General features: G+C 43.5%; 1 protein-coding gene across 1 annotated transcript in view; it reads left to right on the top strand.

Annotated features, from left to right (window-relative positions):
* Window positions 1-22,917, top strand: part of USH2A (usherin) — a 642,051-nt gene that overhangs the window by 49,673 nt on the left and 569,461 nt on the right. The window contains exons 7-8 of the mRNA XM_059717779.1: window positions 253-474; window positions 1,818-1,911. Coding sequence (XP_059573762.1) covers window positions 253-474; window positions 1,818-1,911 — 316 coding nt within the window. The remainder of the gene's footprint in view (window positions 1-252; window positions 475-1,817; window positions 1,912-22,917) is intronic.

The following is a 22,917-nucleotide window of genomic DNA, read 5'->3' on the forward strand; positions in this document are numbered from 1 at the left end:
TAAAAATGAATATTTAGATTCTGGAGCACAAAATGTGGGAAGCAGACATAGGTGATAAACCTGTGTATATTTCCTCTTTTGAGCTCTGTGGGTGACAATACCATTGGCATCAAATTTTGCACATTATAAGTCACATTAAAGCAATTTTTCATTGATGAAAGCCCTTTGTGAAAACAGGAATATTAGAATATATAACCTTCTAAAATATGTCTTTCAGTTTCTCCATTTGTCTCACTATTCTGTTTTAAACAGCTTTACTCCATATTCCCGTGGTAATGTTACTTTCAGCATTCTAACACCAGAACCAAATCGTCGGCCTGGTTACAATAACTTCTACAATACTCCATCTCTTCAAGAATTTGTAAAAGCCACTCAAGTGAGATTTCATCTCCTTGGTCAGTATTATACAAGTGAGCCAAATGTAAACTTCAGGCACAGATACTATGGAATTAATGAAATTACAATAAGTGGAAGGTAGGAGCTTTATGAATTCTCTTTTTTATTGCTGAAGAAGCTTCTGAACTATTCAGATTTTCAGTAACATGCATGCTGTGTAATTAGCTATCTAAAATTCAGTAGAATTACCCTGATTTTATGTTCCTGTGACTGAGAAGAGAACCTGCTTTACAGTATTGGATCAGGCCTTAAATGACCCATGCACCCTATAATCTGAACAGTTACCCAAACGTTTGTTTAAAATTAATGACTTTAATTACACAAATCTGTCAAAATAGGTTCTTTTCTTGGACATATCAACTCCTCTAAATAGGGATTGATGATTCTAAGTCTGACTTCTGGTTTACTGCAGAATCTCTTCTGTTTCATTATAGATTCCCAGACATAGCAATTTTAATGGTCTTTATACAGGGCTAACGTCTTTGTTTTAGCTACAGATTTTCATTAAAAAAACTGGGCAGCTGTCAGTAAAACTCTTATATTATCTGTGACTGACAACTTTATTGTATATGTTAAGTGAGTGATCTTGTGACAGGACTAATTATGCCCTGTAAATAATATGCAAATTTAGCAATGAAATAGTCTCTCTAGAAGCATACAGTGCTGATTTTGTGAACAAGTGTTATTTCTGAACTTGTGTTGAAAGATATGATCTTAATTTATCGGAAAACACCCTATCAGAGATCACATTTATCTTAAATTAAAATAACTTTCTTTCCTGGTGAAATAATTTTGATGGTTGGTTTAGATGTATTGTGATTACTGAATCAGCATCTCTCTTGATGACCCTGTGACTCCATAGTTCTAGTTCTACATCAGTCTTTACTGAAATGTCAAACCTTAAGATAAAAAGACTGCAGTCCCAGTTCTGCCCTCAGTTGGGCAGGTGTATCACCCATTGACTTCTATCATAGTACTTAAGTGGTGGTTGCATCTTTTAACAGAGTGTAAAATTAGTTCCTGTATAATTAACCTTGTTATGTCTAAGATTTTTAAGATATTATGGCCACAGTATAGGATCAAGGGGTTAATGTTGACAAGACAGGCATTAACTATAATTAATAATGAGGGCCTTGCATCTGCATATTATATTAAGAAAGAACATAATGCAAATATTATAGCATAAAAGTTGGTTCAGGACATAGTTCTGTTAATTTACTTCTCTGGAAAACCGTACTTGACATTTTAAATGTTGAATGGAGAAGACATCTAATGGTTACTATACTTAGGAAAATCTCTCTTCCTAGATTTAGTTTTCTGCTTTGTAAAAAATAATTTTTATGACGGTGTAAAAACTGAGAGATATCTCTCTAGTAATAAGCTTAGTGTATTTGCTTTAGTAGCTGTCGTTTTGTTTGCAGATGTAATTGCCATGGCCATGCTGACCGTTGTGACACAAGTAGTGAGTCATACAGATGCCTGTGCTCCAAGGAGAGCAACACAGAAGGAGATCAAGTGAGTCTCTCCCCACTAGCATATATCTTGCATCTATATAATCTGAGAATGGATTCAAACTGCAACATTTGGATTGGGATTTCAGACCTTGAATATGTAGGCTTTTTTTGGATCCAAGAAAAACTTGGCTTTAATTCCTAAACAAAACTCCATCTGGAAATTTTGAGGAGCAGTTGAACTCAAGGTTTTGCTTGGGCCTGTGATGGCAATGTGGTCAGCTGCAAAGTTTGGATCCAGTTTCAGTTCTGGCATTCAATCAAATATTATCAGTGTTTGGGTTTGTTTTAAGGCCTCTGTCTAATGTTGTCTAACAGTGAAATACTTTAACTTGGTTATTTGCTGGGAGATCATCTCTGGAATCAAAGAAATGGAAACATTTTGAACATGTGTTAAATGCATATCCCATGGTTGTTTGTACAGCTAAAAGAAAACTGAGACAGTACTTGCTGAAACAATGCAGGTTAACTGAATAGATATGGGGTCTATATGCCAAAAAGGAGGGAAGTGTGTTTTCAGATACAGCTTGCTAACCTAGTGAGGAAGTCTTTAAACTAGATTTGCTAGGAGTTGGAGACAAGAGCCTGGAGGCAAGTAAAGGGCCAGAGGGGACCTTGATAAAAACATAGTAAGGAGAGGTAATGGTGGAAGCCTTAGTAATCTCCCGATAGACAATCAGGTAGTTTTTTAAAATGTTTATATGCTAATGTGAGAAGCATGGGAATAAACAGGAAGAATTAGAAGTCTTCTTACCATTGTTGAATTATGATATAATTGGGATGATGGCGATATGGTAGGATAGTTCACCTGGCTGGGATACAGTCATGGATAGATAGTGCTTGCTCAGGAAGGACAGGCAAGGGAAGAAGGAGCAAGTGTTGCCCTATATACCATATTTTCTTGCATATAACCACCACATTTTCTCCCAAAACCAACTGATAGAAATTGGGGTGTACAATTTTTGCAAGAAAAATGGCAATTAACTCTGCCATCTTTACCTTACTGCTGAATTTCTGGACCTATGGAAAGCCCCCTGGCCAGATGACATGGCCCTGTGTGCCAGACTCGGCTGGTGTACAGAGTTGGTTTGTGGACAGACCTGGTATGCAGTCTCGGACACAGTATGCAAAGTGGGACCTGGCACACAGCCCCAGGGCTGGCCCACAGCCCTAGGCTTGGTACATGGTCTTGACTCCAGTGTCCTGAGTTAGTCTATGGGCTCCATCTGGCATGCAGGGCTAGCAGCAGGCTCATGAGCTGGCTTGGCTCCCTAGCTGCTGCTATTCAATTACTATAAGGACATTTTTTTTCTTCATGTTCTGTTTCAAAAACAAAGTTGTGTATGATATACAGGGAGAAAATATGAGAAAATGTGGTATAAAAGAGATGCACTCATGTTCTGAGGTGCAGTACAAAGTAAGAGGTAGGCCTGCTGAAAGCCTGTGGGTGAAGATAAGAGGGGAGAGCAGTAGATAGGATCTTATGGTCAGCATCTGTTATAGGCCACCAAGCCAGAAGAAAGAGTGTGTTCTTGTCGCAAAAACAGCCAACAGCATACTGGATTGTAATAACAGGGATTTCTCTTGCAAATCAAGAGAAGTAATTTTTCTACTCTATTCCACGCTTTGTGACACTGGTGAGGTCCCACTTCGATACGGTGTCCAGTTTTGGGGCTCATACATCAAGAAAGGTATGGATGGATTAGAAAAAGTCCAGCAGAAGGTGAGTCTGCACAAGATGCTAACTGCACAGTAGCCTAATACTGCACAGTAGTGTGCTGGACAGAACCCATATTAATACACTACTGCACAGTAGTATTAAGCTACTGTGCAGTTAGTGCCTATGAAAACCTGTGTACTAGTGCTTTTGTACAGTAGTGCCAGTTACTGTGCATTGATTCAGTACTTGGTTATGCAAATACTAAACTTAATGCGCAATAAGTAGGGTGCATTAATGAACATTTAGTTGCACCCAGAATGTGATAAAAATGAGAGAAGAAAGGGAAGCATGACTTTATGGAAAGGCTGAAAGACCTAGGATTGTTATTCTGAAGAAAAGAAGACTGAGAGGGGATTTGATAACAGTCTTCTGAAACCAGAAGGGTGATTATAGATGGAGATAACCTTTTGTCTGTGGTAGCAGGAGAAAGGACTGTGAACAATGGCCTGAAACTGCAGCAAAGGGAATTTAGGTTGGAGATTAGGAAGAACTTTTGGACTAGGAGGGGTAATCAAATACTGGAATAGGCCTAGAGAGGTTGTAGAGTCTTCATCCCTGGAAATTTTCAAGAGCAGGCTAGACAGACACTTTTCTGGCTTGGTTTAGTCCTTGACTTCATGCAGCCCCTTCCAGCCCTACTTTCCTATGATCCTGCATGCTTTCAGAGCTATCATTGAAATAAATGGAATAGTAGAATCTGGCCCAGTGGTTCTGATACTAATATTAAAAACGATTGAAATGTAAGCAGTCACATTTCTGAAGGCTGGGATTTAGGTATTTTTGTGTGTAACTCTACCTTTAATTGTAATGGATTATTGTTTTAATAAGAAAGCAATTTTAATATTGATGCTTTTGAATGTTCAAATTGGGATTTAGGATAAATCTGTTATGTTGTATTAGAACCTGAAGTAAAACACTATATTCTTTCTAAAGACCTGGATATATTCCAGGAAGAATGTCCTCAATTTCACTGTGTTCTGCTTGTCATTAATAATAATACTCAATAAACAGGGCTTTTGTGAATTGCACTGAAGTTGTTTGGCAGACAACTGTAAACTTAATCCCTTTTAATTTTCCAGTTCTTGGCATTAGGAGACACAGGAAGAATACTTTTGCTGAAAGTAATGCTATCAGTCGCAAGGGAGACCACAGGGGAGGGTAGAATATGACCCCAACAGCATATTTCTGGTTTCCTCTCTCCAGTGCAAGCCATAGGAAACCACAAAGTTGACTTCTCTAGGGGTTCCTGAATGGAACCAAAGGTAAATGGAAAAAAGAGAGAGGCTATCTTTTGGCTTTCTTGTAAGATTTTTATATGTGACTCAGCAAAAGCAGAGCCATCTGTTATACACAACAGATAGTAAATTCTTTATTGAATACTCAATAGACAGCTCTGCTTTGGCTGAATTAGATGTGTAAATTAAGTAAACCAGCATGAAAAAGCAGCAATTCTCAGTTCCTGTGCTAGATGAAAGAAGAGGAGCAATGATGGCTTCAGATCACCTTGTGTTGCTTGGACTGTAGGACTTTTGCAGGCCTGTTATTATATTACTGCTGTGTAGCAATGTAGGGAGTGGATGTAGCAGTGGTTTCAGACTCTTGGGAGGATTTGATAGTTTTCCCTTTTCCAGAACCCCTCCTTTTCAAGTGTGTATCTATTCCAATGTGAGCACCTGCTTATGTGTGATTCTGTTTTCTGCTGGTTGCTGTCTTAAGAGGAAAAGGTGGCCTGTTCTGGAGACAGGGAAGAACCAATGAAAGCCTGATGCAGTCTTTGGACATAAAGTTGGTGGCTGAGTGAGAACACACAGGGAACACAGGGCTCTTGGGGATGTATTCAGTCATTGGCAGTGAGGGGGGCAAAGAATGGAGACCCAGTTTGGCCAAAGGACCTTGCATCCAGTTTTTAATGAGAGTTGTTTGAATAGTCTTGTGTCCTGTGTCCTAAGAAATATATGCCTTTATTATTTTGTCCATGACATCTTACGTGTGGAAATTTGTGGTGAGTACAATCAAATGTTTAGGTGTCTGAATACCAAATTACTCAGGCAAAATTAGTACATGAAAGCACCTCATCACTAATTTTTAAAATGTCATTATTTTTTCACAAATAGAATGTTGTGCATGTCCATACAACAAGTTATATTTGTAAACATCTTTAATAACTTAAAGTGGAATTAATTGAAACCCACAATATCCTTTTTTATTATTATGTGTTTCTGTGAACTAGCCTGAGGGCAGCTCATATCATGGTAAGCATATTGCCTGCACATTTTGTGAATCAGGGGTAAGAACTTTATCCTCTCTGCCACATGATGAAATCGCTCCTCATTGATAAGCACTTGCATTAGTCCTTTCTTCAAGATAGGGCTGTAGGCTATCAACTGCATCTAAATTCCAATGCAGTGATGTTGTAAACTCTGGAAAATTGGTGAGCTGGGTGTGTATGGGCTTGCCAATTTTTTCCAAGTTAATGCAGAAACAAGAGCATTGTCATATAATAGCATTAAAGGGATATCATATTTTTCCAATAAATACCTGTTAGTATATTAGCTGGTAATCCCTGAAATTACTTTTAACTGAAAGATATTAGAGACTTCTTCAAAAAATTATCTTCTTTCATTTCATGTACTTTATACTTCTGAAAACACACTGCAAAAGCAGTTCCATTGTTTTTGTCACAGACATCTCTCTCTCAAATATTCCCCATTTTGAGGAATATCACTCATTTCACAAAGTAACTTTGACCTTATTTTATACAAATTTGGAGCCTCCATCTTATTTATTGTTGATAACCATTTACTTCCCAAAGAACTTTGGAATGCAAAATATTGTTAATGCAAAAAGAATAAATCCCACTGCATTTTAATTTTCTCTCCTGATTATTTTTTAACATCCTTCATTTTTACCCTTTGGTCCCATCTTGTGTCTAATAGTATAGACACTTCTCAGGATATGCAAGAAGGTGTTTTAACAGTAATAGTAGTTTTAACAGTGACAGCAGTCAGCAAGAAGTCTATAAGCGTATGCACAATAAAAAACAAAAAAATTGGTGTGGGCAAAAGGAACTGGTCTGGTCACATGTAGTGTTGTATTTAGGATTACCCCAAACCCGCATACAGATATAAGTAGTGGAACCTTGTAGTAATTCTTATAAAGAATTTTTAAAAATAGGATCTACTATTTCAGAGAAAATTTAAAATGTGTTAATTAATCAATTAAAATCAAGTTGACAATGCCCTTTTAATTAGAGCACACATTTTATATGTTACTTTGTAAAGATTAATTATAAATATTTAATAATATCTGGAAGCTTATTAAACATGCTACCAAAACCTGTGATACCTCGGGACAAGAAACCAAATACTTTTTAATGGTATAACTATCTTATCAGATATTTTTTTCAACATTAATGGGTTGTTTCAGTGGGTGTCACATTTTTGAATTAGCTTATGTGCTTTGTAACTATAATTGAAATGCTGAAAGTAACCAGTTTCATTCACAGTAGAATTAGGGTGTTGTTTAATTATATTTTCTCATTCTTTAATAGCAATGTCAATATCTACTAAAGATGAACTGAAATAGAATTTCCTTATTGGCAGCCCCATCACTAATTCCTTGAATTTCATGAGGGAGGTACATGACATAGATCCAAATGGCTTCATGGTTTTAATTTTGTAGCGCTGTAGTGGTTCTCAACTTTTTCAGATTAAAGCCCCGCTTGGAAAATGCCAGCTTTTATTTTTTACTTGTACTGCAGAAAAATAACAGAGCAATTTTTCTGTTGCAAAGAACTCAGAAAGGACATGACAGGGCATAATGTTTTTAACGTTATGGATTCCTATTTGAAATCTCTGGGTTTATCTTGCAGGTTATGTTTAGGTGTTTGCATGCCAAACAGTGCTAATACTGAGTGGCATATTGCAGCACCATTGAAAAGAACTCACAGTGTCTCTGTGGCACCCTGGTTGAGAATCATTGCATTAGAGGTTAGAACTCTGCGGTTACTGAATTGTAAAGCAATGGCAAATTTCATCCTTGGCATCAAAACCTTGCTAGTTCTGGATTTGATTACTACCATAATTCTTTTATATATAAATATAAATAAACGGGTTAGGGCCATAATGGGCACATCCACACATGCAAGCACGTGTGCTTGCAGCAGCTCAAATAGAATAAGTGCAAATTTGAGTCAGGGCTTTTTGCCTCAGTGCACATGCCTGAACATGCACTTTGTTGTGGAGCAAATTGTGCCACTTGAGGCAAAATAACCCTGCCTGGCTCCTCCCAGATCTGCAACCAGAGGGAGATAGAGCCTGGAGCAAGTACCAGATACTTGGTATCTGGGGACACTAGCCCCTTGTGTCAGGTAGACTGCTGAAGCAGCACCCCAAATTCACTTTTTAAAATACCCCCAAATCCACTTTCTTCCATGATTAGAACAAAAGAGAGAGAGAGAGAGAGGGATTGATTAGATGGGCAATGTTTTATTGCTATACTTACAATGTTAAAGCAATTTGGAAGCCTACCAAATTGCTCTCTAGCATCATAATAAAATAAATCCTAAATATCTATATGTTTTAATGTTTGCTTTTTGTTTCCTTATCACATGGTGTGTGTGTGATGGGAGGGATGTGGGGTTTTTAGGCATGGAGTGATGTGGGTCAGTGTGTGGGTAAATGTGGGGGGACTGTGGATGTGGGGGCAGCTTAGGAGGGGTGCACCACTCCCACAGCACATGGACTACCCTGACTACAGGGTCCCAGATGCCCCAAAGGGTTACAGCTCCCCCCCAGCCCTTCTGCTGGTCCCCATCCCCCTGCTCATCCCCCTGCTTGTCTCCAACCTCCTGAGGCTGGAAATGAGCAGGAGGCTGGAGACAGCAGGGGAAATCTCCAGCTCATCCCCAGGGACTTGTCTCCAGCCCCCTGCTCATTCACCTGCTTGTCTCCAGCCTTGGGAGGCTGGGGATGAGCAGAAGAATGAGCAGGAGGCTAGAGACAAGCAGAGTAATGAGCAGGAGGCTGGAGACAAGCCTCTGGAGATGAGCTGGAGACTTCCCCTGCTGTCTCCAGCCTTCTGCTCATTCTCCTGATCTCTCCAGCCTCCCAAGACTGGAGATGAGCAGGGGAATGGAATGAGCAGGAGGATGGAGACAGCAGGGGAAGTCTCCAGCTCATCTCTAGGGGCTCATCTCCACCCCCCTGCTTATTCTTCTGCTCTGTCTCCAGTCCTCCAGAGGCTGGAGACAAGCAGGAGAATGAGCAGGAGGCTGGAGATAATTCAGGGATTCCCAGGTGGACTCCAGGCTCCTGATAGCTTCCCCTGCCCAGCTTCAGCCTCCTGCACTGCCTGCAGCTTACTAGCAGCTACAGCAGTGGTGGGAACTGCTCAGGGCCTCATGGCACAGTCCCCCCACATGGTGCTGGGGAGCAGGGGGCAGCAGGACTCGGCCCTGGCTGGTTGGCACCCGTGATGCCGCTGCCACATCGTGAGGGTGCATCCCAGCTCAGCTGTGCACTGCACACTGTCTGGAAGCTTGGGGGTTCTGCAGCTGTCACCCAGGGCTCAGCGCCACTCAGCCCAAGTGGCTGGAGCTCTGAGACAGCATGCGGTGCCCTGCTGAGCCAGGCTGCACCTGTGTCATGCGGCAGCAGGGGTGCCAGGCAGCTGGTGCTGAGCCCCTCTGCCCCCCCCCACAGGGGGGCTGTGCCATGAAGCCCTGAGTGGACCTGACCACTGCTGCTACTGCCAGAGAGTGCAGCAGGGGGTGGTGGGAGAGCAAGCAGGGGGTGGAGGGAATGAATGGGGGGTGGAGGGAATGAATGGGGAGCTGGGGGGAACAAACAGGGAATTTGTTTTCCCCCATAATCCCCCTCCTCCAGCCCCCCAACCCCCTACTTACCTGGGAAGTTGAGTCCAGGTCCCTGCAGCTTGTACTGCTGCCTGCCCCGCATAGGCAGGCAGCATGCTTCAGCACTGGGGCAAGGGCCAACCATAGAGACATTCTGGCTGGCTACCAGAGCATGTCTGTGGAGGACCAAGCCTCAGGGCATGGTCTAGGACTGTGCCCTGCCCTGTTCCCCCTCCCCGTCCCCAGCCCCCGGGGCATTGTTTCACCCCTGGATATCCAGGGGTCTAATTTTGCAAAGTTGCAGTGTGGGGAACATATTTTTGTTCCCACATGTGCCTCTTGCAGTTTGAGGTGCTGCAAGAGGCATGTGTGCACTCATCTGGATGCTCCCAATGTGAGCATTATGATGATTGTGAATATGATACTTTTCACACTTGACACTATTCTAACCTTGAGAATACAGTAGCATTTCAGAAATGATGTGTGATCCATGGAGGAAGACTCAGATACTTCCATTCCTGCAGAGAATTGCTTCACAAAATCATGTAATTCTTGTGCTTTATACAGTAGTCAGGTTTAGTCCCGCAGGCAGATTTCTTCTCTTTGTATTAAATCCTTTCCATATAAACCTTATACAGTATTTTGGGTACATTTTCAGTCTTCTGCTGGTTTGTTTAAACCTGTAATTTTTTAACCCACAAATTAAATTCAGAGTTCAAATATTGCTGAGAATTATACTGGCAACCTAATATAGTCTTAATAATAACTCAGGGACTGCAAGTAAGGGGATATGGGAAAAGTGACTAATATTTCTTGAGCACATTGGACCGAAATCTGAGATCCCTTGATAAACTCATAACATATGGCACATTGTGCCCTTGTCACAATTACAATTGGTACAGATAAAATTACCATCTTGAGCATATCTGGCATATCACCTGAAAGGATGTTGCACTGTAAAGCAATAACAGAAATTAAAGATCACATAATTTTTTACAGAAAAAAATCTCAGTTAAAATAATCATTTACACCTGCCATGATCTGAAATCTTTCAGCCTAAATTGAGTTTCTAAGCATATATATTTGTTTATTGTTTTGCTTTGTTTTTTTTTTCCTTTAAGAGAGTCCTATTTGGGTTGAAGAACTATTTTGATGTGAAAGTCAGAGAGCAGGAATTTCTTAAGAATGATCTGTATATGCTGCCTTAGCCGAATTTATGTTGAAGACAAATAGCTACATTCAGAAAGGAAAAAAAAAATTTGTGTAGGAATTTTTAAATTTTTCTGAAGTGTCACTGCAAGAAAAATAAAATATAGCTTTCATATAAACCCTGTCATTTTCAAATTGCTGTTCAAATATGAGTTAGTTAATCTTCACACCAGCTGTGAGGTGAGCTTTATGTAGATATAAGTAACCTTATATAGAAAATGTGTTTTCCTGGGACATTGGTACATCAAATGAAGAACTAGAATACCCATGGATAATTCAGCCACTTCAACTTTGCCTTGCCATTCACAGAATCTATCTTGAGTGGGTCACAGCTGAACTTTAGATAAAAGTTGAAGGAGCATTAATACTGTGTGCACCCTGGAGTTGTGTGGGTGCTGAGAATAAATTACTGGTCATAATGTGGAAGCTTGAGGTCCTCAAAGTTTTCATCATAAATATTCAATCAATGCAGTCAAATACCTATTCTGTCTTCTGTGCCCATTAAATTAAAAGTGGATGCAGCATTGTTGATTACCATGAATCAGATCAATAAACTGTTTTACACAATTACAGAAAAATTATCATTAATGAAGTGAGTTTGGATCAGCCTATTTTAGATACTTAATTACTGATATATAATGTTATAATTCTTACTATAGTATGTAGTACTAAAATTAATTATCCATCATAGGCTTTTTGGGTAAGTATTAGACTGTAATTGGAGCATCCAGAGAGTGGTCCAGTCATTTCAGAATGAACTGAAATGAAACACAGCTGACAGATGATTGACTAGGGCTTGGGAAGACAGCACGTGCAAAGCCAGCTGGTCCAGGAACCATTCAAAATGTTCAAGTTTGTAAAACTTTTGACAAGCCTATGGAAATTATGGATTTGTTCATGAGCTCATCCTTAGAAAACTGAAGTATTTTCACAAATCAAAGATCTGTCTTCTAAAATAACTTGTGTACACACCGTTTTTGAAATAATGAAAGAGCTCATTGCTAACTCTAGCACCTCAAGTTGTATGACTCAGATGATCATTAACTGGGGAAGTTATAGAAGGATTATTGTGTAGTATAAAGGTTTGATCGAAAAGGAGTAAGTTTAATTTTATAGGGATATTGCATATCCATATCTTATTGCATATCCATATGTTTTTGCATTCAAATGGCATTTAATTTGCATTTGGTAGAATTGCCTTTCACAAGAATTAAAAAAGCTGCATTGACTTAACAGTAAATTTAACCAACTTGTACACAATCTAAAATATTTTTGGTAGACTTCTTTGTCATGGTTTGCTTTGGTCTTTTCCATGCTGACTTTAGCTAAATGTTTAAATTGTGCTTAGATTTTTTTTAATTATGTGAAACTAGCATGGATGGGACTTGAGGTATATGCATTTCTAGTGGCAAGATCTGAAAACTAGACTTTTATTCCATTATGGTTCATAGTGGCACTTAATACTAAATATCAGTATTCACTGCACCATTCAGATTCATTGAACCTGATTCTTTCACATCTGGCTTAAATGCCTGACACTAGGCTCTAAAGTTGGTCTCTCATTCTTTCCTCTGTTGGACCCAATAGATTTAATTTTTTTTTAATAATTATTTACAATAAAAATAATAATTATTTAATAAAATATGGAATAGCCTGAACAGAAGATCCTGAAGCTACAAACAGGTGCTGGGTTTATCCCAGGTGTGATTGTCCTGCACTTTGGCTCACATCAAAAGAGGAGCGAGTAGGACAGTTGGGGCACGTACAGAAGTACAACTCCTTGGTCTAACTCATGGTGATTCACAAACATCACTGTGCGTTAGACCAAACCTCCCAATCCAACAGACGTTAGCAGTTGGATTGGCAGGGTGGAGGATTGGAATTTATCCAAGGAGAGAGGCTGCATCTTCCTCTGTTTTCCCCTGCATCTCTTCCCTTGGCTCCGCCCCCACTGTTGGAGCTCCATTGCTCTCTCTGGATGGGAGGGGGAGAAGGCAGGTGAAGGAGGCTTCTTCTATGGTTTTCTCAGCCCTGCTAGAGTGGGGGGGGGGAAGGTAGATTGGAGCCTCCCACCAAGGTGAGGGGCTCCAATCTACCTGCACCCCTACTCCAGTGGGGCTGAGAAAACCCCACACAGGACCTCCTTCTCCTGCCTTCTCCCCCTCCCATCCAGAAGCAACAGCTAAGCTGGGCAGCTCTTTCACCCAGAGCAGACAGAAATTTATGAAGTTGCCCTACTTTGTAGCAGTGACTTCATTTGAACCCTCATACAATGAGGGTTTATTTGTCACACGATGGGAAGGTTTTGTGGCTGTGCTCTTCTGTTTGATCATGGCTTTAGAGCACTTTCAAGAGGCTGTCTGAGTGACAAATGCATATTCTGTCTGTGCCCTCATTTGCACACAGCTTGAGTGGCAATTACTTAAATTAGCCCCAGATACTGTGGTGGTGGTGGTATCTCCATACTGCACACATACTTCTCAGGTACTTGCAGTGGGACAATAGGTTTGTAGGTCTGTAGGATCCTAGAATAAAAGGTTTTGTTTCTAGAGTAGCAGTTCCCAAACTCTGACAGATTGTGCACCAGCAATTTAAAACAATACAACCTTAAGTACCACCAGCCAATTTTTCAGTTCAACCTTAAGTACCACCAGCAATTTTCTGTCATATAAAGTAATTATAATAAATCCAGGAGTGGCAAGAGATGTGCAGGTGAAAGCCCGCTGCGCCCCTGCTCCCCTGAAGGCCCCCAGAGACCCCCAACAGCCACAGACCTCCCCCCCCCCGCCGACCCTCAGCACAGTAAGAGGTAAGCAGGACCCGTGGTGGGAGGGGGTAACCTATAGAGAGTAGGAGGAGGTGGCTGAATGGGAGCTGGGCTGGGTCTTGTTCCATCCAGGCCCCTTCTTCACCCAGCCCCCCAGGGAGCCACATGACCAGAGCTCCGTGAACAGGCTGCACAAACAGACAAGCTTGTCTGCCGGCGCATGAGTTAGTGAGGAGTTTGCACAGGAGGGTGCGCGGAAGGGCTGAGGCCCTGCCTGCGAGCCCGCTAGGGTAGGTAGACTCGGGCCCAGCCCACCTACCAGCAGCATGCCACAGATGTGCACTCAACGCACCCCTTGGGTGTCTTCGGGATCTGCTGCACCCCCCCCCCGGCACCTCATAGACAGCCACTCAGGCAGAGCCCCTGCCCTGGATCTTGGCTGTGGGGGCTGCCTGTCCCTTTTTCAGGCTCTGGGGCCCAGAAGCATGACTACCTCCCCTTGTGGGTTCTGCTCCCTTTTGGGGTCTCTGGTGTGCCAGCTGGAGGAGCTCCAGGACGCAGTCCAGAGACTGCATGCCATCAGGGACTGCCAACAGGAGATAGACTCCTACTGCTAGGCCCTTCTCCCCTGGGAGCCAGAGGATAGACCATGGTCTCCCTCCAGGACAAGGGAGGACTCTGGGACCTCCCATTCTGTCCAGTCAGGGGGATGGACCAAGGTGGTCAAGCGCCCTAAGGCCCGCTGCACCAAGGCACCTAGCCCACTGGAGCTCAGCAACAGGTACAAACCTCTTGCAGCCCCAGCAGAGCCTGCTGAGTTGTCAGCTCCTGCAGGCAACACAGGCCCAACTGTAGCTACCGCCTCCGCTCCCCCCAAGACAAAACGCAAAGTGTTTGTTGTGGTAGACTCCATCCTGAGGGGGACTGAAGGGGTAATCTACCACCCCGATCCCTTAGCCCGGGAAGTCTGCTGCTTCCCAGGGACCTGCATCTGAGACATTGCGGAGAAGATCCCTAAGATCCTTCAGCCCACAGACCACTATCTCATGCTCCTTATTCATGTGGGCACCAATAACATGGCTCAGTGGCTCAGAGTGCTCCCAGCCAGGTCATGAGGTGCTACAGGGATTTGGGAGTGGGACTAAAGGGTCTGGGGGCACAGGTGGTGTTTTCTTTAATCCTCCCAGTCTCGGGGTATGGGCTGAGGAGGGAGAGGAGGATCCAAGTAGTTAACCAAAGATTGCGGTGCTGGTGTCATCAGGAAGGCTTTGGCTTCCATGACCACAGCCCACTCTTTAGTGAGAGAGGCAGTGAACTGCTGGGAAGAGATGGCCTCTACCTGTCTTCACTGGGGAGGAGGTTCTTTTTAGCCAGACTGATGGACCTGCTTCACCCACTGGGGGATGGGGGGACTACCACCACAGCTGGCCTGCCGAGCAACCCTTGCAAAGCCAGCAGGCCAAGGCACTTAAGGGAGCCCACCCTTGCCCCAGCCTGGCTACAATCCATGGGCAAGGCAAGAGCCCCCAAGGGGACACTTGCCTGCCTGTACACAAATGACAGGAGCTGGGGGAATAAGCAGGAGGAACTCGTCCTCCTGCTTAACACAAATAATTATGACATCATAGGAATAACAGAGACCTGGTGGGACTCCACCCATGACTGGACCACAGGTATAGATGGCTATACCCTGAACAGGAGAGATCGAGTAGATAAAAGGGGCAGGGGTGTAGCTCTCTATGTAAAGGAAAGCTACATGTCCCTGCAAGATGATGTTGGCAACCAGGGTGGACAACTGGAGACCCTCTGAGTTAAAATCCATGGGGAACACGGCACAGGGGACACAACGGTGGGAGTCTACAACAGACCTCCCACCCAAAGTCAAGAGCTTGACCAGGAGTTCACCTGGGAACTGGCTGAGGCCGCATGCTCCAGGACCATGGTTGTCATGGGTGACTTCAACTACCCAGGCATCTCATGAGAGGATCACTCAGCAAAATCTGAGCGTTTGCAAAGCTTCCTATTGTGCATGGATGACTTCTACCTGACTAAAGAAGTCTACGGGCCAACGAGAGGTAAAGTGCTGCTCGACCTGGTACTGGTTACTGGGGACGACCTAATCAGCAGCCTAATGATCAATGGGAAGCTGGGTGACAGCAACCACGAGCTGATCACCTTCACCATCTGCCGTAAAGCTGGCAAGTCAGTCAGCAACACTGAAGTCCTTGACTTCAGGAAAGCTGACTTTGACAAGCTCAGGAGGCTTGTCAGTGGGGCCCTAAAGGACCATGACCCCAGGGGGAGGGGAGTTCAGGAAGAGTGGTTGCTCCTCAAGGGAGCGCTCCTCAATGCACAAGCTAATTCTATTCCTTGAGGAAAGGCAGCAAGAGGGCACAGCAGCCCCCCTGGCTCTCCAGGGATCTAGCAGACCTCCTGAGGCTAAAAAGAAAGGCCTACAAAGGATGGAGAATGGGATTCACCTCCAAGGAGGAATATTTTGCACTGGTCCGGTCCCGCAGGGAGCAAACCGGGAAAGCCAAGGCTGCAACTGAACTCCAACTAGCTTTGAGTATCAAAGACAATAAAAAGTCCTTTTTCAGATATGTGGGGAGCCGGAGGGAAAGCAAGGGCACATTGGACCCCTGCTAAACCAGATGGGACATCTACGGAGGAAAAATGTCCAGCATACCTACTGCCTAGGAAATTACCTGCTTGGTGGCACGGAAGCGGAAAGGGATCTTGGAGTCCTAGTGGACTCCAAGATGAACATGAGCCAGCAGTGTGACGAAGCCATCAAAAAAGCTAATGGCACTTTATCGTGCATCAGCAGATGCATGACAAACAGAACCAAGGAGGTGATACTTCCCCTCTATCGGGTGCTGGTCAGAACGCAGTTGGAATACTGCGTTCAACTTTGCGCGCCACACTTCAAGAGAGATGTGGATAGCCTGGAGAGGGTCCAGAGAAGGGCCACTCATATGGTTAAGGGCTTGCAGGCCAAGCCCTATGAGGAGAAACTGGGGCACCTGGACCTCTTCAGCCTCCGCAAGAGAAGGTTGAGAGGCGACCTTGTGGCTGCCTATAAGTTCATCACGGGGGCACAGAAGGGAATTGGTAAGGTTTTATTCACAAAGGCGCCCCCGGAGGTTACAAGAAATAATGGCCACAAGCTAGCAGAGAGCAGATTTAGATTGGACATTAGGAAGAACTTCTTCACAGTTCGAGTGGTCAAGGTCTGGAACGGGCTCCCAAGGGAGGTGGTGCTCTCCTCTACCCTGGGGGTCTTCAAGAGGAGGTTAGATAGGCATCTAGCTGGGGTCATCTAAACCCAGCACTCTTTCCTGCCTATGTAGGGGGTCGGACTCGATGATCTATTGAGGTCCCTTCCGACCCTAGCATCTATGAATCTGACAACTGACACCCAGGAAAAAGCCAGCCTATTAAATGGGTACTTTGCACCAGTCTTTCATCAGTCCCATGGGACGCCCATGCACACTATGGGACAGGGAGGTCTGGGTAAGGGTGATCCCCTGTCCTCCGTCAATGCTGACGTCATGAAGGAACACCTTGAGAGGCTGGATACCTTCAAGTCAGCTGGCCCTGACAATCTACACCCCAGGGTACTCAAGGAGCTGGTGAGCATCATAGCCTAGCTCCTGGCATGGATCTTTGAGAACTTCTGGTGCTTTGGTGAAGTGCCCAAAGACTGGAAGAAGGTCAATGTGGTGCCTATCTTCAAGAAAGGGAGAAATTTTGATCTGGCAAACTATAGGCCCATCAGCCTGACCTCTATCCTGGGGAGGGTCTTAGAAAAGTTTATTAAAGAGGCCATCCTTAAAGGACTGGCCAACGCCAACATCCTGAGGGATAGCCAGCATGGGTTTGTTGCGGGTAGGTCTTGCTTGACCAATCTCATTTCCTTTTACAACCGTGTAACCTATCACCTGGACAAGGGAGGAGAGATGGAAGTCATATATCTTGACTTCAAAAAAGCCTTCGATCTGGTATCCCAGGATCACCTCTTGGCAAAACTGGTCAACTGTGGCCTTGGGTCCACCACGATCTGCTGGCTGGGAAATTAGCTCCGTGGTCAGACCCAGAGGGTGGTAATTGACGGAAGTCAATCGACATGGTGCCCTGTGACCAGTGGGGTCCCCCAAGGCTCTGTCCTTGGACCCATATTGTTCAACATCTTCATTAATGATGTGGAGTCAGAAGCGGACTGGCCAAGTTTGCCGATGACACCAAACTCTGGGACAAAGCATCCACACCTGAAGACAGGAGGGTGATCCAGGCTGACCTGGACAGGCTCAGGAAATGGGCGGATGAGAACCTGATGGAGTTTAATACTGAAAAATGCAAGGTTCTCTACCTTGGGAGGAAAAACCTGCAGCATCCTTATAGGTTCAGCAGTGCTACAATGACTAGCACTACGGAAGAAAGAGACTTGGGGATCATCATTGACCACAAGATAAACTTGAGCCTTCAATGCGATGCTGCAGCTAGTAAAGCAAGCAAAACGCTGGCTTGCATCCATAGATGCTTCTCAAGCAAATCCCGGGACGTCATTCTCCCCTTGTACTCGGCCTTGGTGAGGCCGCAGCTGGAGTACTGCATCCAGTTTGGGCCCCGCAATTCAAAAAGGATGTGGAGAAGCTTGAGAGAGTCCAGAGAAGAGCCACGCGCATGATCAGAGGCCAGGAAAACAGACCTTACGATGACAGGCTGAGAGCTATGGGACTCTTTAGCCTGGAAAAGCACAGGCTCAGGGGTGATCTGATGGTCACCTATAAGTTTATCAGGGGTGATCACCAGTATCTGGGGGAACGGTTGTTCACCAGAGTGCCCCAAGGGATGATGAGGTCAAATGGTTATAAACTACTGCAAAACCGTTTCAGGCTGGACATAAGGAAGAATTTCTTTACTGTCCGAGCCCCCAAGGTCTGGAATAGCCTGCTTTTGGAGGTAGTTCAAGCACCTACATTGAACACCTTCAAGAGAAAATTGGATGCTTATCTTGCTGGGATCCTATGACCCCAGCTGACTTCCTGCCGCTTGAGCAGGGGGGCTGGACTCAATGATCTTCCAAGGTCCCTTCCAGCCCTAATGTCTATGAAATCTATGAAATCTGTTAATGTGTACCACTGACAGGTTGTTTGCCTACCAATGGTGGTACGTGTACCACAGATTGCGAGCTTCTGGTCTAGAGGCATCCAACTTTTGTTATCAGCTTAAGAGAGACTTATAGAATACCCAACAGCTGGATGTTTGGGGCACTCTCCAGGATAGGTTCAGCCTGGGTTCATTTCTCTGCTCCAAATCAGACTTAAAGGGTTTTTTTGAAAACAGATTCCCCCTCTCCCTTTCTCCAAGTGAGTACCTTAACTACTTGGGTATTGGGTCTCACGTACAGCTCCTTTTTCAAAATGCCTGATGTACTTGGAATATTGGGAAAGCACCCAAAGGATATGGTGCTGATGGAGAATTAGGTAGGTGAATACGTAATTTATCTAGTTGCTGTTTTTGCCTCTAATGCCGTGACAGAGTAATGTTATTAGAAACCTCTGGTATGGGACTTTGTCACTAGCTTTTTGAAAGTCCAAATACACTCTATCAACTGGATCACCCTGACCACTTGCTTCCTTGATGCCTTCAAAGAACTCAAGGGAATTGGTGAGGTGTGTCCTTTTACAAAAGTCTTGTTGTCTTTTCCCCAGAAAGTCCTGTTCATCCATGTGACAAACAATACTGTTTTTTTAATTATAGTTTCAACCAACTTGCCAGGAATAGAAGTTCAGCTCACCAGTCTATAGGTATTAGATCTCCTCTGAAGCCCCTTTTAATGTATCCTAATATAATGTAATGTAATTTTATGCTGATCATTGTCACAGTCAGAATATATAGGCTCATGGATTTGAGATGGAATGGTAAATTTGATTCAGGATATTATACTTAAAGATGGAAAGAATTGTGTAACAGTTTCTATATAGAAAGGGAGTATAGTATAAATAACATGTTGAAACAAATAAGCATGCCATCCAGAGGTAAGTAGTGGAATGGAACATTTGAACAACTAGGGAAGAACGGCTTGATTAAGTACCACTTATGGTAAAATACTGGTACCTTTTCAAGTACATTCTGCATTCTTGATAAGTTGAAGATTACTTTGCAGCTTATTGTCCTCCAGCATTCCTAATGATTAATAGGGAACTCAGTACATGTATGTTCAAGCTTATGTCACTAGGACTATCCGCACATTTGCTGGATTCAGGAATTGTGATAAAATGATAAATTAGAATAAAGTCTTGTTTTGACTAATGAATTGGGTCAAGATGAGCTAGATATTTTGAGCCAGCTGACTTCATGTAATGCATTTTCCTAGAAAACCATTCCCAGAGAAAGTAAAGGTTCATTTACCATATATCAAACTGGACATATTTTTCCATTCTTATTCACAGACTGAGCCAAGGAAATGTAACATGGCCTACTAACTTCAGAAATATCAGTGGAAAGAAAAGGGACATTCTTTCAATAATTAGCACTTTGTTGTCATTCCCCATGTAAGGGAATAACATACAGGTTGAGAGTTCAAAAGACTTTTAGGGGATTTGGACAAAAAATCCCCTTAAAATCAGTCAAATTCTATGGCTATCTCTTTAGATCTCAGCTATAATATTTGCTAAAGATGTCACATTTAAGAAAATAAGAATAAACTCCTCTTTGCCTACACAAGCACACATTTTGGGCTCTGTGTTTCCCTGCCAGAAATTAGAATTTGGATGACAGTCAAATGGAATTCAAATGCTGATGAAAAATATCTGGCAAATTCAGTAGGGATTTAACATATATATATTTGAATATGCACAAACGTGACAACTACTGTAATGGTATGCTATGACTTCCTGCTGAAGGTGGTAATTTTAAACAATGACCAAAAATATCTGGCAATGTTAATGCATGAGGCCAATTGTTACTGGCAGCTTAAATGTGAGAAACAGCAATGTCCCGAGGGAGCTATTTTAAATGTCCCTCTGTCTTTCTTGAAAGATAATGTAAACATATCTGTTGTTAATTAAAAACGTATTTGTAATATTTGCAAAAAAGCATAAAAGTTGAGTAAAAATAAAAGTAAATAAAAATAAAAATAGAATTGTAGTATAAATTTGACAGTCATCAGTGATTTTTAAAAGATTGTAACATTACACAGATTTCTGCCTTTGGGTGTATGGGACAGGACTAGAATGGGGTCTGAAAGAAGGATCATGTGTTGTAAAGAGGGCTATGTCCAAATACCCTAAAGGAAATAGAGCCACCAAGTCATTTTAAGCCTTTGTTTTTTTGTATTTCTTTTGTAACTTTCTCAATATTTTTTTCTTTTAGTATTTTTTGATTTTTGAAAGCTTATTCAGTAAATAAACCTCACAGCAATGTATGATATGATAAAAAAAAAACCTGTCAGGATCTGCATGCTTACATTTCTTACTTCATACTGCACTTCCTGTGCCCATATCATGCCATGTGCACCCTGTAACCACAAACTGATTTCTAGAGTCATACAGAATTTTATGTAGCTTGGAATAAAAGATTAGGGCATCAGTTAATGCAAGGTAAATATCCTACTCTAAATGCTATAGTATTTAGGAATAGGGTAATATTCCTAATATCAGTAGTCCCTTGTTTGGTCTAATTCGTTCTCTTCTCCTGTTGCACCTTTCCCATCAGTATTTATTGTTGTAGGTAATTGAAACACTTTATAAACCTTTTTTTTTTTCACTTTCCCACAGTAGAACTTGCACTTGATATAAACCTGCTAGGCTTTAAAAACAGTGGCTAAGTACAGACATTACACTTATCATGCAATAAGCATGCAAAAAATGCTCTACAGATGTAACCAAAAAGATGGTCATGGCACATAAGGTGCTTCAAAAATGGCAGATCATGTTCTGATACCACATGCTGGATGGATGGTATCAGATTAAAGTGCTTTAGGTTGGAGCACTTTATTAAATGTTTGTGCTAGATCCCATTGCAAGTCAAGGTAGGTCGCATTCTGCCAGGATCTCATGGGGCTTTGTGGCACTTCCTTCCCCGTTCTGGCAGAGGGGCACTGTAGCCTCAGCCAGAACTCTTCTGCTCTGGCCCAGCACTGGGCCAGCCCTGTCCCTGAGCTGTCACTGACAAGAGTCAGCAAAGCCTCTGTCCTCAGCCCCACATCCTCCCTCTGGCCAGTTATGAGCCACAGCCAGGCTGTGGTGGGAGAGGGGGTCTGTCCCTGCACGAGCCTTGGCACCAGGGCACCTCTGTCCCCTGTCCATGAGCCCCCATCCCATCATGAATCAGCCCACAAACTTGAAGCAGAGCCTGGGAGAACCTGCCCTCTCCACAGGCACAGCCCTGAGGGAGTCCAGCCCTGACACTGGCATGCCCTCCTAGGCATTCCCAGGCATTCCCTGCCCAGCCTTGGTTTCTGTACACCCACCCAGGGGATCCCAGAGCCAGGCACCTGGACCCCAGCTTGGTCCCTCCACCCCCCAATCAGGAGCCAGTGTGGGTGACTCACCTCTGCTGAGATAGGGTGACAGGGGGAAGAATACCATCACTGAACCTGCATGAAGGTAACCCTATGGCCTCTGCAGTTTCGGCATTGCTGGCAGCTACCCAGCCTATGGGCACCTGGTCTGCTGCAAGGCTTTTTTGGGACCAGAGCTCCAGGGTCCCAGTGTAAGGGGGGAGACACTGAGTATCCAAGCTGAGACAAGAAGGGAGATGCTCGTCTGGCCTGCCCTGCGCTGCACAGATCCAGGGGGCACATGCCTTCCCACCCCATGGACGAGCTGCTTGTGGCTCTGTCCCACGCGCTTCCCCGCCCCGGCTGGTCAGCGCCTGCCCCTGCCCCATTGCCTCCCTCACCGCAGGGGCCTTCATCTGCCCCCCAACACACCGCTTCCACCACATCAGACTTACCAGCTGCATGCAGCACTCCACACTGCCAGGCTCTGCTCCTCACCACCTACGTGCTATGCTGCAGCTGCATGCATGCACAGGCATTTATCGGACAAATTATTGGCCGCATTGGGTCGATTTCCAATACAGAATATTTTCTTTATATCAGTGCCAATCTGATATCAGACTGATGTATCGGTGCACCTCTATTAACAGTTCAATTTTTTAAATGTAATTTGGATCTTCTCAGTATTATCCAAATGCAGCTGTCCAAAGTGCTCTCCATTTATTGTGGGCCATACCTATGATAAATCCTCTTGAAGTTTTGTAGAATCTCAAGACAAACTTGAGTTTGTTTCCACTTCATGACCTTTAGAGTTACTGATAATGCCAGACTGGTTTCATCAAACCATGGATAGAAATTTCAGGGCTGTGTTGCATTTTTAACAGTTTTATTCTTTGTGATTTTAAATGAATGAATAACTTTAAAATGACTAATCCTTGTACCTCCTAAGTA

Source organism: Alligator mississippiensis, chromosome 1 (assembly GCF_030867095.1).
Source record: "Alligator mississippiensis isolate rAllMis1 chromosome 1, rAllMis1, whole genome shotgun sequence".
In the NCBI taxonomy this organism is placed as follows: Eukaryota; Metazoa; Chordata; order Crocodylia; family Alligatoridae; genus Alligator; species Alligator mississippiensis.